This window comes from Lacerta agilis, chromosome 2 (assembly GCF_009819535.1).
Source record: "Lacerta agilis isolate rLacAgi1 chromosome 2, rLacAgi1.pri, whole genome shotgun sequence".
Taxonomy (NCBI): Eukaryota; Metazoa; Chordata; class Lepidosauria; order Squamata; family Lacertidae; genus Lacerta; species Lacerta agilis.
This window is the reverse complement of record NC_046313.1, coordinates 31,033,394-31,049,423: the sequence shown is the minus strand read 5'-3', so window position 1 is coordinate 31,049,423 and position 16,030 is coordinate 31,033,394. Positions and strand designations below refer to the sequence as shown.

Genomic DNA, 16,030 nt, shown 5'->3' with positions numbered 1-16,030 from the left:
TTAAAGAATAGCAGATCTCCCTATTTAGGAGCAAGCCTAATTGAACTCAGAGGCAGGTAGGTAGCCGTGTTGGTCTGCCATAGTCAAAACAAAATAAAAAATAAAATTCCTTCCAGTAGCACCTTAGAGACCAACTAAGTTTGTTCTTGGTATGAGCTTTCGTGTGCATGCACACTTCTTAAGGTGCTACTGGAAGGAATTTTTTTATTTTGTTTTGAACTCAGAGGGATTGACTTCTGAGTAACCATAAGATTGGGCTGTAAAATACATTAACCAATGTAAATCGCATGTGAAGAAGCCTGAAGGGTTGAGTTTTCAATCTTTGATAACCCAGGGAACAAGTCTCATACACCGGAAGTAGTGCTGCTGGTTCATAAACAGACCAAATGTTCATGTTCGGCTATCACTGTATTGAAGAGATTTGTATAAAAGGCTATGCAACTTGTAACGTTTTGCTAAAGCACAATATATTGAGTCTTACATAAGCATTTATTTACTGTATTTATTTTGGAATGATTGTTTATAGGTCAGAGGAAATGCTTCGTCAAAAGAAAATTTGGAGGGGGACAAAATAATCAAATTCAATTTTTTGAAATTTGGTGCTTTTGCCTTGTGGCTCCAGGACGTCAGTGGACAGGATCTCATATAATGGAGCAAAGCTGCTAGATGTATATTCATTACTTTACAGCAGTTCTCTTCATAGAATATTCATAGAGTTGGATCACAAGGGTAGTCTAGTCCAACCCCCTGCTCTTCTTCACAATATTTGCCAGAACCCTCAGACATAGTGAAGTATCTTGTATTTGACAATATTTCATCTCTGTTGCAGTTTGGAGAAAAGGCCACAAGTCTTTTTAAAATTCCCCCTTGCTTTGAAATGTTGATCTAGCAAATGAAACAGAGGATAGTGGTGAGTTGCTCAGGGACACAACATGGAGAGCATGGCAACTGGGGTGGAAGGAGCTTGGCAGCAAAGATGCAAAAATGTGGCCAACTGAGGCTTGCTCGTGTTTTTTAGAAGCTAACCATGCCCTAGTACTTGCCTCTTTCCCCAATCTGAAGGCCTTTAGGCTGAAAAACTGTGATCATGGCTCTTGATTATCTGCTGAAGGTGCAGAGGTTTGGAGCTTTCATGGTTAACAAGCTCAACCAGGTCGTCCCACCCACAAGAAGAAAAGTGTCCCTGGAAGACTCTGTGTAATGTGTAACTTGTTGTTTCTGTATCTTTCCCTTTCGTTTTTGGCCGGAGAAGGAGAAGGCAAAATGTCTTGTCTCTCCTGGAATGTAATTTATGCCTTGTAAATAAAGCTTCTAGATTAGCAAAAGAAGCTGGACTTTGTCGTTTATAATTGCTGGCATGCACACACACCGTTGCGCGAGAAAATACTCTGCGGATGGCACAGGAGAACGCAGAAGGAAGCGTGCTGGACTCCATTTGTGTGCTACGTTGGTTTGAGGCTTTTCCAACAACCCAAAAGCCTGGAGAAGGCTGAACCATTTGCATTCTTTCTCATGTATCATGGTGCTGGTTTAATCCCACTTAAGAGTTCCTGACAATTCCCCCCTGGAATTTGGTGGCATTATGGCATTGCCAGATTATGAAACTGAAATTTCAAAATCTCTAAATTGGCTATTTTTGGCCTGAGGAGGACTGCATTCACTCTGGCCACCAGAGCACTGTGCATTTTTCCCCACAACTGCTCTCAAAATTAGTTAAGTCTTTGGGGGACACAGCAGGCCCTTGAACTGGAGGCTAGGCCCCCTGAACTGCTGTAGACCCTAGATATGGTCAGCATGCACATGGCCAAAAAAATAATAAAAAAAAGCTTCTAGCCTTCCGATAGCCTATGTGGCATAGATTGGAGATTCCGTGCCACTTGGAGGAGGGGAAAAAAACAAACAGGAAGGAGCTCCTGGTGATTTATTTCAGGCACAATACGTTTTGGAATAATCTTTCCGAGGGCATGCTTTGAATAGAGCTGTTCACAGCAAGTCCATAAACAAGCTCTGAAGTGTGTTTGGCCAGAAATAAACCTTTCTCCATGCACCTAGAGTTCCTCTCTTCCTGTTGGCATTGCTTTCCCAGTTTGGTAGCCATCTCTTCTTCTGCTTGTGCAAGAGCCACATCTGTGGTGCATGGCAAGGGGGTCTCCAGAGCTCGCAGGTTATATAACTGATGACACATAGCAGAGGCCATCTGGAAGAAACCAAGCTCTTTAATAACAAGCTAAATATGCAACAAACAAGCAGTTTATTAACTCAGCGAGTCCACATTAAATCTAACCTAGAACAGGATTGCCCATCACTTTAGTTCAACCGGTGTCAAGTTTTCATCTCATGTTGAGCTGCTGTAAGGAACCTCAGGCCTGGGGACGAAATGCAGCTATCTAGCTCTCGGACTCTCCCAAAGCCACATCCTCTCTCCCAAGTGATGCCTCTCACCTGGTTGCTCCATGCGAGTGCTTCTGGCTGGCTGGAAACTGTCCTGCGATAACACCTCAGCTGCCTAAGTGGTGTGTGTGTGTAGAAACCGCTGATTTGTGTGTCTGGAATGTAGCTTATTGTACAAAGTTAAGAGTCTCATCCATTGTGCATCTGGTCCCGTCTGCTATTTACATCCCAGGCTGTATAAAAGGTTTCCACAACAACGAGGTTCAAGCTGATGAACAGCATGCCAGGGAGCTTTAGAGGTAGGAAGCAGGCTCTGTTTTTTAGTGGAAAGACAAGTTCACTAGATTTTTTTCTACATAATGCAGCCAGTATTATTTTTGGTCAAAGAAATTATGCTCTCAGCATTTTGCTGAACTGACTGACAATGTGATGCAGCTGTCCCTTTGTTGAGGCAAGTGTTAATATCTCATTGCTTGCATGAGTAATTACTCTGAAGTGTGTTCAAGAAATCAAAGCTGACATTAGCAAGCATGGAAGAAAATGTTTCAAGCTACTGGAGCATTCAGAATGTTGACGTGTGTAAAGGGGTGATTTTTAATAACAGAGTGAGTCCTTGTCCCACAAAAACAGGAGCTATCTGTTATGTAATAAATAAAGAGAAGCAGCACATCCATTCTGGTGGTTACCCTCCACTTTTTATCATGCCTAAAGCATTTTCGTGACCTAAATGATGCTGAGAATTCAAAGCGCAAGCCTATTTCTGGAATGCAAAGAAATAAACACAAGAAATTTCCGTTGTTCAGAATACTGGTGTTTCTTTTTTTATTTAAGAAGAGAATAAAGCATTTTTAAATATATTAATTTTAAGTATACTACACTTAAACTGGGATGCTGGTTTGCACATTAACAGTGTTCAAAACCAAGAATGATTGCAATGGCCCCCTCCCACCCCAAATACTGATGCAACAAACAGATGACTTGAGAACAAACATCCGTTCAAAAGTCCCTTAGTAGAAAGATAGTAAAAGAAAGTTAATCAAAACATCAGCAGCCACGATGGCAGCCACACAGAGCAAGGTAAATGCTCTTGAGAAAACCAACTTCCTTTGTTATTTTACCCCCCAGACAACTTGATTTTTCAACTGTAAGGCATGAAGGTTTGTCATTATGGCTACCAGAGTGGCAGCCACAATCATGTCTATGGCTCCTAATACTTCAAAAGCTGGGCCACATCAAGGGTACAAAAGAAGTTTTGGCATTAAGTAGTAGAGGAAGAATCTTTCCAGAAAGAAGAGCCCCTGGGCAGGCTTACTCAAAAATACTTTCACACATTACAAAAGTGACTTCAATTGGCCGAACACAAGGACCCCCATGGCAAGAATCTAGCAAACACATAACGTGATGACAATCTGATGGCAGAGGAGTAGAAATCTCACTCTGTTTGACTTAACCATTGACTTTCCACACATTTGCCTTCTTACCCTGTATTTACTTAGTTCACAAAATCGGCTTCAGGTCAAAACCAAGTCTACCAACATGAAATGTAAAAGCATGGCAAGAAGCAGAAATGTTGGCAGCCAACTGTAAGGAACCATGGTCCTCAAGTCACTTGGCTCGGGCCCGTTAATACTGTAAAGCGTGCGATTTGAGAATCGCAGTCAAAGAAGAAACAGTGCTGAAAAGTGAGAGGACATGAAGGAAAAAGCTGAAAATAATGAAAGGCAGACTCATTTACACTAGCATGATTTCAAAGAAACATCACAGACTTTGGGCCTTATTCAGATACAGCTAAACAAGAAACTGGTCCAAAATTTCTTCAAGTATAATACTGCTTGGTAAGTTAATAATCATTGCTACTATTGTCCCCTCACAAGTGAGAACTCTGGCATGTGTGCCCTAAACTTAGTGAAATATAATACTGCTTATTTTCATATATGCATGTGACCCTAACCATCACTTATTAGCATGTGACTAAAGAATCCCAATTCTGTATTTCTGTGAAATGGATACTGACTATTCCTGAGACTGAAGAGGCCTTTTGTGTGTAAATGTGTGGTATATGTAGGCGAGGTTAAATGTATAAATGGAGTAGAAAGAGCCTTTGGAAAAGGCAGCTTGGCAACGGAAGCGTTAACTAACAAGTGACTGCGTGGAATAGTGTGATAAGCAACATTATTAGTGATGACAACTGAACTTGAGTGTTTTGCTGAATTTACTCCTACTTAACATGAGCCATCACTATTCAGTTTTTGCAAGCCCATGCAAATCATGTTTTAGGAGCCAGCCACAAAAGACAATTAGGAAAAACCACTTGAACGGCAAGGCATGGGAAACGCAACACCCAAATGAAGACGAGGGTGTCTCTCCAAGCCAGTAATAGCACTTCTTGTTTGGCTTCTTGGAAAGCTCAGGTTAAATGAGCGAAGTGATGACAACTAACTTCCTAAAATAAAAATACTGGAGGAAGTGTAAACCTAAGCTCACTCTGTCCTATCTTATATGAGTGGAACAATTAGGTATGCTTGATGAAGACATAACAGCAATCTTTTTTCAAGTTTTTCCAGTTGCAATGAGCTTGCATTGTAAAAATTGAAAAACCTGACCAGTAAGAGGATGGCTTAAACAGGAAGAACATGCTCCCCTTCCGGAAAGAGAGAAGTCCAGTAAAAAGTCTTGCTGATGCATCTGTGGGTTCTTCGTGGGAAGAAGAAGGGGGAAAGGAAACTGAAGAAAGAGAGTGTATGTATGGAAGCTGCCTCTGGAAAGTGATGCTTTAAATTATTACGTTCTGGATATTCCAGGGCATTGTAAGAAATCCAAGCTTGTTGCTGTGTTGCTTGAAGGAAAGCAAATCCAACTGGTCGCGGGAGAAGGTGGAGACTGTGGCTAGTTCGTTTAATTTCCTGTTTGTGTTTTCTGGCTGCTGCAGTGATGCGAAGGGTTTCCTTGCAAAATCTTGGATACCAACTACAACTATGACATAGAGCTTTTTGCAGCACATCCAGGGGCCCAGGCAGCTTGGAGCACTGACTTTGAAGAATGTGAGGTGGGCTCTTCCCACTCTTGAAACACTCCAAGAGGTTCCCTTTTTGTGCAAGAAGACATCAACGTGAGAAGCTCCTAGGACTTGGGAGGCTGGAGGCCGTACAATGCTCCCTGGTGCCGAAGTGAAGAGCTCGATGCTGAATTTGCTTGTGGCAAACGCGGTGACGCCAAAGCAGCGGGATTCACTTCGTGGTCTTCTTTTTCACCTTGGTGGCGTTGATGTCTGCTTTCGTCTTCTGGATTCGGGAGAAGATCTCTTTGAACAGGGCTTTGTACTCCGGCTGGCTCTGCTCTAGCCGCTTGTCTACAGCCTCCACGTGTTTGCTAAGGCTCTTCTCCATTGTCTTGAGGTCGTCCAGCTCATAACCCTCTCCCCGGAAGTCTCTAATGGAGCTGTCGCGAGAGATAGGGCGGGAGGTTTGGACACCGGCATGGCGCACACTGTCTTTGTGCTGCCGGCACTTGCTGAGCAGCTCCTCATACTTTTCCAGCAGGGCATGGTACTGCTCATCCACCTCCCTCAGGATTGACATCCCCCTCTTGCGTACATTATTGGCATGCAGTGTGTAGTTGCCTTCATGGCGGCTCACAGCATCCTTGGTCACAATGGCATTCAGGGCCGTGTCGCTACAGCTTTTCCGTACAGGGTGGTTTGGGGAGGCTGTCATGGACGATTCATGGTTTCTACCTCCATCTTCCTCAGTTAGGTCGATGTAGTCAGCTTCTGGGGCATTGTTCAAGGGCTCCAGAAGCGCTTCTGACAGGTTGTCCTCTCTACTGAGGAGGTACTTCTTAACTTGCTTCATCTGCTGGAGCTCCAGTAACTCTCCTTCCAGCTCTTTAATGCGCAGCTTGCAGCCCTCCATCTCACACACCCTCTGCTCAAGATCTGAGTACTCCTGGATGACGGACGTGTACTCTCTCTCCACCCTCTCCTTCCGCTGTTTCTCCTGGTTGACCTGGGACCTGAGGGAATTCACCATTGCTTGCAGCCGCTCATTCTCTCGTTCCAAGGGCATCTGACTGAACTCCATTGAAGAGCTATGAATCTGGAAAGCATCTTCATATCTGATATCCAAAAAACCAAAAACAAGCCATTAGCAAATTAATCATTATAGATTCCTAGGGTGGGCACCATAAGTCCAGCAAAGGTTAATGAAGAAGTTACCTCAGTGCAACAACAGGACCCTATGTATCACACCCCAAATGGCAACATATACGCAAACCCTTATCGAGATGTGCTATTTTAATATGTGCCAGCAGTAATTCTTCCATGGGGGAATAGGCAAACATATGCTTCCCCTACTTGCTGTCTGGACTCTGCTTATCTTTCCTGAGTTTCATACTGAACCCTAGTCACCAACCAAGTACAGTTCTGCTTAACTGACCTAAAGAAAACCTTTGCACTGTTCTTTTCAAAGGACTTCATAAGCATACTATACACTCATGATTGTTCTTATAGTGACACCTCTGTGAATGGTGTTCTTAAGAGTAATACAGTGGTACCTCGGGTTACAGACGCTTCAGGTTACAGACTCCACTAACCCAGAAATAGTACCTCAGGTTAAGAACTTTGCTTCAGGATGAGAACAGAAATTGCGTGGCCGCGGTGTGACAGCAGCAGGAGGCCCCATTGGCTAAAGTGGTACCTCAGGTTAAGAACAGTTTCAGGTTAAGAACGGACCTCCGGAACGAATTAAGTTCTTAACCAGAGGTACCACTGTATAAGCAAAAAAGAGCCCCAGCTGAAGAACTGCAGGCAAGACAATGAAGGGAGGGAGGAAAAGGGAAGAAGGGATGAGTGTGAGCAAATGAAAGCTACATGTACTTAAGATTAGTTTCCTAAGGAAGACAGACAATCTATAGGCTTCAAGGGAATACAGTGGTACCTTGGGTTACAGACACTTCAGGTTACAGACGCTGCTAACCCAGAAATAGTACCTCAGGTTAAGAACTTTACTTCAGGATAAGAATAGTAATCGCGCGGCGGCAGCGGGAGGCCCCATTAGCTAAAGTACCTCAGGTTAAGAACAGTTTCAGGTTAAGAACGGACCTCCAGAACAAATTAAGTTCTTAACCTGAGGAGGAGCCTGCATTAAGAACTTTTGTTATTCTAGTACAGGGGTGGAATTGCAGGTAGAAGGGCTGTCGGGTATGGGAGAAGCTGAGATGGTGCCTGTGCAACCAACATGGAGACTATGCCAATGAACTTGCTGGCAGGCCAAAGGGATGAGTAGTCAGCAGAACTGGTTTTCTCTGAGCTTAGCGCTGGAAAGAAACATCTGAAAATGAGGTCAGTCTGCTTCTAAAGTGCAGAGCCCCTTGTTTTCAGGCAAATATTTATGAATCTTCATTCACAGGGGTACCATTTAGGGAGGATACGAGTGCACAGTCTCTTGCACGCTGTTTTTTAAGTGACATGTGTACCTAGAACGACTTATGTCTCTGGCAAGCTCACTGGTTCTACACAGTGAGGTACTATTGGTATACAATTAAATTACCTATATACTAGATATGCATAGCAAGGGCACACAGTCCTTAGCTTCAAAAAAAGGGGTGGGAAAGAACTGCCCTGTTGCGATAACACTATTAAAGTTATCGTTCTGAGCACAAAAATAATCACAGAAGATGTTCTGATAATACGCTGCTTCTTTTTCTTCCTTCCTTCCTTATCCAAGAATGAGGATTCTGACATTACTGAATATTCCCCTCTTTTTCTAAAACCTGTTGTCTCTCCACTCTGGAATTCACAATGCTATTCTACATATGAATTTGCTCAAACTGTGTACCAGACAGCAACAGAGGGAGATGGAAATGAGACTGGTATGTGTGCCAAAAATTGATATCTGCATTCCCCCCCCTTTGGTTTTAGGATTTTTTTTAGAGGATCTGAAACCGCCTAACTGGCAAAAAAGCAAATTTTATTAATATTCTCTTAACGCACTTTGTAAATGTTTGTTCTCCCTCCACCCACCAGCCCAGTCTATTCTATAAAATTCAACTTTCTTCCATCTGTTTTCTGCCATTAGCAATGCCCATGGGTCCCTGAATGAAAAATATTGCTGCAGCCTTGGAACGTCCCATACTGCCCGAGACAGCTTTCGCCTGGAAAGGAATGGCTGTCCTAACTCTGTTCTCCCTTGTCTGCCTGCAAAACACTGCCGCTCCAGCTGCAGATTACCTGGGACTAGAGCACAGCTCCTTGAGGCAAGGGAATGTATGGATGGTTCGGCGCCTCTCTCTCTTCTCCCGGCGGATGCGCAGCTGATCTAGACTCTGCAGCTCTTCCACCTGCTTTTGTAGGTCATCGACTTGGTTCTGCAGCCCCTCAATGGTTTCTGTTAAGCTGTTACATAAAGCCAGAGTTGATGGGAAAGAAAAAGAGAAGGGAACGCTAGCTTGTTTTTAGACTGAGATACGGACACAGGGCAGTGTCCAATTACAGAGTTATACTAGTGCAATGACTTTTAGCGGCACAATGCTAACTTCTGTGCCCTCACCACTCCCTACATGTCTCCTAAAGGGAGGGGAGAGGGCAGGAAAGTTAAAATGCACAACTAAAGGCCATTGGACAAGCATAACTGGTTAGTTGCATGGCATCCTAACTATAAGGGTAGTTAAGCAGGAAACTAGCCAAGCTACGTGCTCACAAGCCCCATCACCTCTGGTCGATGATTGGCAGAGCCACACATCTGCAATGAAACATCATGGAGGCACACCCGAAAGCTAGCTCTCTCTGTCCTACAAATCCTTCCCTGGAAGTCTGCTATAGTGAGAATATAGCCACCATGTTTTCTGAGCTAAGCTATTCTGCATTATTCAAAGTAGGGGTAAAGGAACCTCAGATTTCTTGATTTGACCTTCAGCACCATCACCAAGCCACACCTCTTTGCTCTACAAATGGTTTTGCCTGGCTGGGATGTATATCGAACTCTAATGTCTCTCACTTTTCTGAATAGAGGATAAAGAGGGGGGTGTCAATATTGTACTAGGCTACTGTGCAAATGTAAAATTTGCACCTGCTGCTCCATTTACTTTTGCCTATAACCCCACCCACCACCGGCATGTGGTCCTCAGGCTGAAAAAGGGTTCTCCACCTCCACTTTGAAGCATTAAACAGACAGAAAAACCACCGTATTCTAAGATATGGAGAACTTAGAGGATCCCAGTGCAAAGGGCATGAAGGGCAAATTCTCATATTTGCTTACATGTAGGATCAATCAACCTACCTGCCCACTGGCCATCACTGGGTAGCTGACAAACCCAATTCTTATGAAAAACTGTTCTCCCAATGAAGAGGAAGAAGAAAGTTTTCCCTACTTGGGAACAGATCTTGCATTCCATTCATGTCCCAGAGGACATTATGGAAACAGATTCACCATCTCAATTGTTCCCTGGCATGAACAGGGCCATGAAATTGCAAAATGTCACAATGGCTGTGTTCTTATAATCCTCACTTTTGAATTAACATTGCCACCTCAGTTTTGAATGTGTCCTCCCCCCAACTGCCAGGCAGCCTCTACCTTTAGACATGAAAGGACCCACCAGATGAAGCATTACCATTGTATCTTCTGCTGGGACGTCTTACTCTCCAGCACAAGCTTCTGATTGGCCAGTTCCAAGTCACGCGCTGTCACATCCAGCTGCTCGTAAACCTTGGCATGCTGTTCATTCATATGCCGTAACATTTCCAGCTGTTTGGTCAAATACTGGAAAGAAAAAAGGTTTAAAAGCCCATAAAAAACATAAGGGACATAATACCATGAAGAAACAATTCAGTAGGTCTACAGCAGGCATATCCAAAGTTTGGGGGTAAAATTGTAAAAAAAGCTCAACAACTTTTGTTGGCCCTCACGCATGTTCACTTCATCAAATCTGGCCCTCTTTGAAAAAAGTTTGGGCACCCCTGGTCTACAGCATTTAGTCAAAAGGCTGGATGAATCACTTAAAAAGCCTTTTGATTAACTAAAAGGCTGCCCCTAATTTAATTGGGCAACATGGGCGGGCCTGAATTTACTATTTTAAAAAACCAAGGTAAGCTACTGCTAAGCGTATCTTAATACTTTGAAAAATGAAAACAGAACAAGTCAATGGAAAACAGATGCATTTTGTCAAAAGGGGACAATGCCATTTAGGCTGCAATCCTAACCCCCCTTACCTGGGAGTAAACCACACTAAATTCAGTTCAATAGGACTTACTTCTGAGCAGGCAGAGTTAGGCCTGCACCGTTAACCCCATTTCAGGGACTTGGTTAGAAACTAATCCAGGGACTCAACAAAACTCAAAGTGACCCCTACTAAAGCTGCTGCCCAGAATGTAAACATATGGGTTAGGGGTGGGAGGGCTTCTCAGGAATGTACAGCAATGTCTTTTGAGCTGTAGGCCTTAATCCACCTCTGTTCTACCCTCTTCCATATGTGTTTTTCATCCCTCCCCCTAATAGCACATCTCTGAGGCTGCAGCTCATCCTGGCTTGCACTGTGGCAGTGAAAATACCAAACAAGCAGCTGTCTACTTTTTCCACAGCCATGCTCCGCCTGAAGCAGGAAAACGGGTTATTTGGCTTATGTGTGTGCCTGTGCTTCATCCGGTACCTCTATCTCTTGCACTTGCTCCTCATTGGTTGTGTACATCTGTTGCAGAGAATCCTCCAGTTCTTTGTTGCGCTCCAGCAGTGTTTTCCCCAGTTCAGCTGCTAAGTGCAAGTCTGAAAAGTAAAACGAAACAGAACGCGCTGTGAGGGCCTCTCCACCAAGCTCTTTGGAACCAGGCATGTGTCAGCAAGTGACAGGGCTGATTCAGTCTCTTAAAAATATTTTTAACCCATCTTCCCAAGTCTCAAGGCAGCTAACAAAAAACAAAACGAAAACCTACATATAAATCTACAAAAACAAAGGAGCTTTCAAACACCTCAAATTAATGCATTAATAAAACAACAGAAGCAAGTACAGCAGTTCAGGTGCAGTGAATAATGCATTTTAACTGCACAGATTCCTTCTGTAGTTTTGGATCAGAAAAGCCATGTTTTGCTCATTCCTTATGGTTTGGAGACAAAGGAGAAAATACGGAGTCAGAGTGTCAGTGTCCAGGAAGTTATAGTCTGGCTAACTTAAAGACCCTCAAGATGGGTTTCTGACCCACCTCTGGCAGAGGAGCCCCCAGCCAAGTCAGAGTGGGAGGCCACATAACCCCCAGCACTCAACTGTGTTGGTATCAGAAGGCCCAATCCAAGCCAGCTGGGCAACAGTGGAGTGCATGCCTGAGAACCCAATTTTACTGCATAACTGAAGAGCTCCCTGAGAGTACAGCGGTACCTCAGGTTACATACGCTTCAGGTTACATACTCCACTAACCCAGAAATAATGCTTCAGGTTAAGAACTTTGCTTCAGGATAAGAACAGAAATTGTGCTCTGGCGGCGCAGCAGCAGCGGGAGGCCCCATTAGCTAAAGTGGTGCTTCAGGTTAAGAACAGTTTCAGGTTAAGAGCGGACCTCCGGAACGAATTAAGTTCTTAATCCGAGGTACCACTGTAACGGTCCTCAAGTGAGTGGCTCTTAGTGCAAACAACTGCATCTTATGCTGGGTATAGTCTGGGTTATATCAGCCTTCGTTGGAATCTTTTGCTTGAACGTCATTCGGCTGCCTACGTCTGAGCCTGATGTCTTTGCCCTGCTATGTACGAGATTTCCTCAGTTGCTGATTCCTACTTTTGGACATCACCCTGGTTTATTTTTTGACTTGGGTCCAACCTTGGTATTGTATATGGGCCTAAGCCTGCAGCAGATGGTACTGAGAAACCTGCCCTGTCTAACTCACAGAGCATTATCTAACCTGGTCCAAGCAGGACAGTGTACAAAACTATCTGTGGTGTGAGGTAAATGGTTAGACAGAAGTTTTTCTCCCCCTCTCAATATACTAGAAGCCAAGGTGATCTAATGAAGCTGAACTTTGGGAGATTCAGTACAGACAAAACACAGCACTTCTTCATACATTGCATTGTCACAACCATGGAATCTGCTCCCCCAAGAGAACAGTGATGACCACCCAATGGACCCTTGCTACTATCCACAATAGCTATGTTCTACCTCAACTGTCTAGACAGTATGCTTCTGAATATCAACTACTGGGGATCACAAGGAAGGGAATGGTTGTTGTGCTCAGGCTGTGATTTTGGGCTTCCCACAGGAATCTGATGGGCTGATATGAGGAGAAGAAGATGCTGATCTAGATGCGCTTTCAATCTGATCCAGCAGAGCAGCTCTTGAGTTCCATGAAGGTAGTGCAGATACTGCTATTTTTCATGCAAAAGTCAAGCTGGAATCTCTCTCTTCCAAGAAGCGGAGTGGCATCCACTTTTCAATGACCCAGATTAGACATATGGGGGAATCTAACGTTTTTGAGCATCGCTGCAGAACTGGATACCGTCCCCCTCCTAAGGAGGAGATACTTTATTGCACTGCTGCTTTTATTTATTTATGATTCATAATTATCGTTTTCAGCAGCTCAGCTGTCGGGCAAATTGTCCTGATTATCTCACCCTAGTGTGACACAGGAGGGGGCTCTGCTGCCGCTGAGGTGCTAATTATCTTTTTAGTGTTTTATTTCATGATTTGTTGGTTGCTCCGAGAGCCTCTGCTTGAAGAGCAGCATATAAAACCCCATAATAATGGTTATATTTATCATTGTTATCATTACCACCATCATCAATGACAACGGCAGCGGAATCAGCAGACATATGCTTGCCAAAGTTAGTCTGGTTGCACAAAGACTCTACAGAAGGCTATGAGGCTGATCGACGAGGGGATTCCAGTGCCTTTGGGCAAGTGAAATACAGTATAGCCTTTGCTTCTTGCAGCAGATGCCGTTTCCCCTCTAAAACTGAGACATTTTGGAGAAGGGGCTGGTGCACAGAGTGACACTGCTGCATATGAAGAGGTGGCCTTTGAAGGCATGGCTGCCCTAGGCACCTTTGATTCAGCCTTGAAACACACTAGCAACTAACGCAATTGCCTTTGGACTCATCCGGGAGGACTCTTTTTTACATTCTCGCAGACTGATAAGATTCCACTCTCTCCCAGCTTTTCCAAGCCAATGTTGAATAAATTCATTCAGGTCTAGTCAACAGTGTCCAGTGCCTTGTAGGGTCAGCCTTGTCGCTTACAATGCACTACCAGGGGAGAATGGGTTTATAGTCGTTTTCAAGGACTGAGTAACACTCTGCATTTCATCCATCTCCAGCTCCTGACAAGAGCCCCGCTCAGCCTGGGGGCACAAAGCCATCTCTTCCCACCAGACTCTTCACAGCTGCCTCTGCCGGTGTCTGTCTGATCTGATCCTCTATTTGTCGATGAATGTGTGAGAAGACTTGGGAGTGTTGGTGGCTGCTGCCTGGGGGACAAGTTGCCATAGACTCCTTCGCGTGTCAGGAAAAGTCAGCTGCACCTGCCCGTTTAAGGAGGGTCTCTGTCTCTCTCTCTCTCTCTCTCTCTCTCTCTCTCTCTCTCTCTCTCTCTCTGGGGCAGCGCAGCTGTAGGATAAATTGTCCTAATTATCCCACCCTGCTGGGAAGCCAAAGGGGGCAGTGCTGCCACAGAGGTGCTAATTGAATCATTGCCTTTCCTCCTGGTTCCCCTGGACTTTAATGAGCAATGCTTCTGGGGAGCTATTGTTCTGAACTGGTTGCTATAGCAGAAGCAGTAGGCCAGACACCCACCCACACAAATACACACCTTCCTCTGCTGTCCTCCCTATTCTCCGTAAGTGTAGACGTCAGGCTTCAGATAGGAATTAACAGGAATGGAATCCAAATGCCTTCTGGTAAATTAGCACTTTTTGGAATTGCACCCTGCACCTCGGCTCACTTTGGGCAAAGGTTGTACAGACGGCGGGCCAGTTATACACCGCAAAAAAACAGGAGAGGAAATGCATCAGTCTAAAGAAAAGTTGGAAGATGACACTGATTTGCTCAAAAGTTGCATATGCTGATTGATGACACAGAGGTGCACATTTAGAAAGATGCACTATCATATCATAGTAGGAACAGGTTCGACCTATGTGGCTTCACAGTCTGCTGTGAAAAGAAAGAACAGCAGGAGCCTTGAACTTTCAACCAGTCATGGACTGGACAGCTCTTCAAACGGAGGGCTACCCTCTGTAAAGGCACACATGGCAATACTATTGGTATAATTAAGCTCACTGAGCCTATTGATTGTGGGATTTGAATATGCTAGAATGGTGGGAAATAACTAAATCTGGGTGCATGTGTCCTGTGTTGCATTTGCAACAGTATGCAAATATAGAATTGTTAATTAGTAATCAGATTAGGCTTTTCCTAATTGTCCTTCCCTGCTTAAAACCTGACAAGTAGTACGAGAGAAGCACCAAATTACATCCAGAGGCTGGCCAAGGGCTTTAGATGTATTCCTAAGATCCTTGTTATCTATGTTGATTATTCCTTGGGAACCCGATTACCGGCTCCGAACACTATACCCCAGAGTGAACTCTGAGAAGTGACAAGCTCTTAATTTTAATAATCATAACGATGCGGAATGACCTGGTCTGGCAGCTGCACTCCCCGAATGGGTCTGATTAAGAGCGGATTGCATTTACGGGTAAAGAGATTTTTATGGGAGCCACCTCCAGGTTTCAAAATGCCCCCAAGAGATTGGAAGCGTGACAAAGAGGAGTTAACTACTGGAAGAGGAAAATAATATGTTCCAGCTTGTGTCAAAAGGGAAATGTCATATTCATTAGCTCCTTGGGCTGTGACTGATGTGCTCTTCTTCTCCTACATCATCTTTTTTAAAATTATTATTTGGAAGCTGATAGAACCAGAAACAATCGTGCTGCCTCACTCCAGGTAACAAAGAGCAGAGTTCTCCCTGCGTATCCGAGGATTACATCAGCCTTGTCCCACCATATGGCTTCCAATTTAATTTGCTGAGGTTCAGTTTAAGTGGATTAGGAATGCCCGGGATCCAGCATCATGATTTTAAAAACCAATAATTTTTTTTGCAGGAGCTGTAAAAGGTATAAGAGAAAAAAGTGTAGGAAAATTATTATTCTTTTCTGCAACTGAGGACGTCTTTATCGGGAGGCAACGAGGTTTTTCAGTTTCAAGTAACATCTTAAAAGAACTGCTGCTTTCAACAATCACATTTGCTTCTACACAACTAGGAACTCTGCACACACGGACACCAGCAACAGCATGTGTGGAATTAAAAGTGTACAGTATGACTTAAAGCAGGAGCTTTGTCCTGGACAGGGTGGAAGCCGAGGGGTAGTGAGGTTATGGCTATGTGGGTACACCAGTAGCAGCTGCCCTGCCCCATTCAGCAGCAATGCCAGTAGTTAGGAGGGTGGCTCCATGCCACTCCCCTATTGTGCCAGGCACTCCTACTTGAACATATGAATCCTCTTACTCCCATCAGCCCCAGCCAGCATGGCCAGTGATCAGGGCTGATAGGAGTTGTAGTCCAGTAACATCAGGAGACGTGGGTGGCACTGTGTCTAAACCACAGAGGCTTGGTGCTTGCCGATCAGAAGGTCGGCAGTTCAAATCCCCGCGACGGGGTGAGCTTCCTGTTGCTCGG

General features: G+C 44.4%; 1 protein-coding gene across 2 annotated transcripts in view; it reads right to left on the bottom strand.

Annotated features, from left to right (window-relative positions):
• Nucleotides 1-3,189: 3,189 nt before the first annotated feature.
• The window catches only part of CDR2L (cerebellar degeneration related protein 2 like), a 29,277-nt gene continuing 16,436 nt past the window's right edge, over nucleotides 3,190-16,030 (bottom strand). The window contains exons 2-5 of one of the 2 annotated variants that reach the window (XM_033139268.1): nucleotides 11,032-11,144; nucleotides 9,997-10,145; nucleotides 8,618-8,782; nucleotides 3,190-6,504 (exon numbers count right to left, since the gene is read on the bottom strand). In XM_033139268.1, the coding sequence (XP_032995159.1) occupies nucleotides 5,619-6,504; nucleotides 8,618-8,782; nucleotides 9,997-10,145; nucleotides 11,032-11,144 (1,313 nt within the window). In that variant the 3' untranslated portion in view covers nucleotides 3,190-5,618. The remainder of the gene's footprint in view (nucleotides 6,505-8,617; nucleotides 8,783-9,996; nucleotides 10,146-11,031; nucleotides 11,145-16,030) is intronic. The other variant, XM_033139267.1, reaches the window with a different exon arrangement.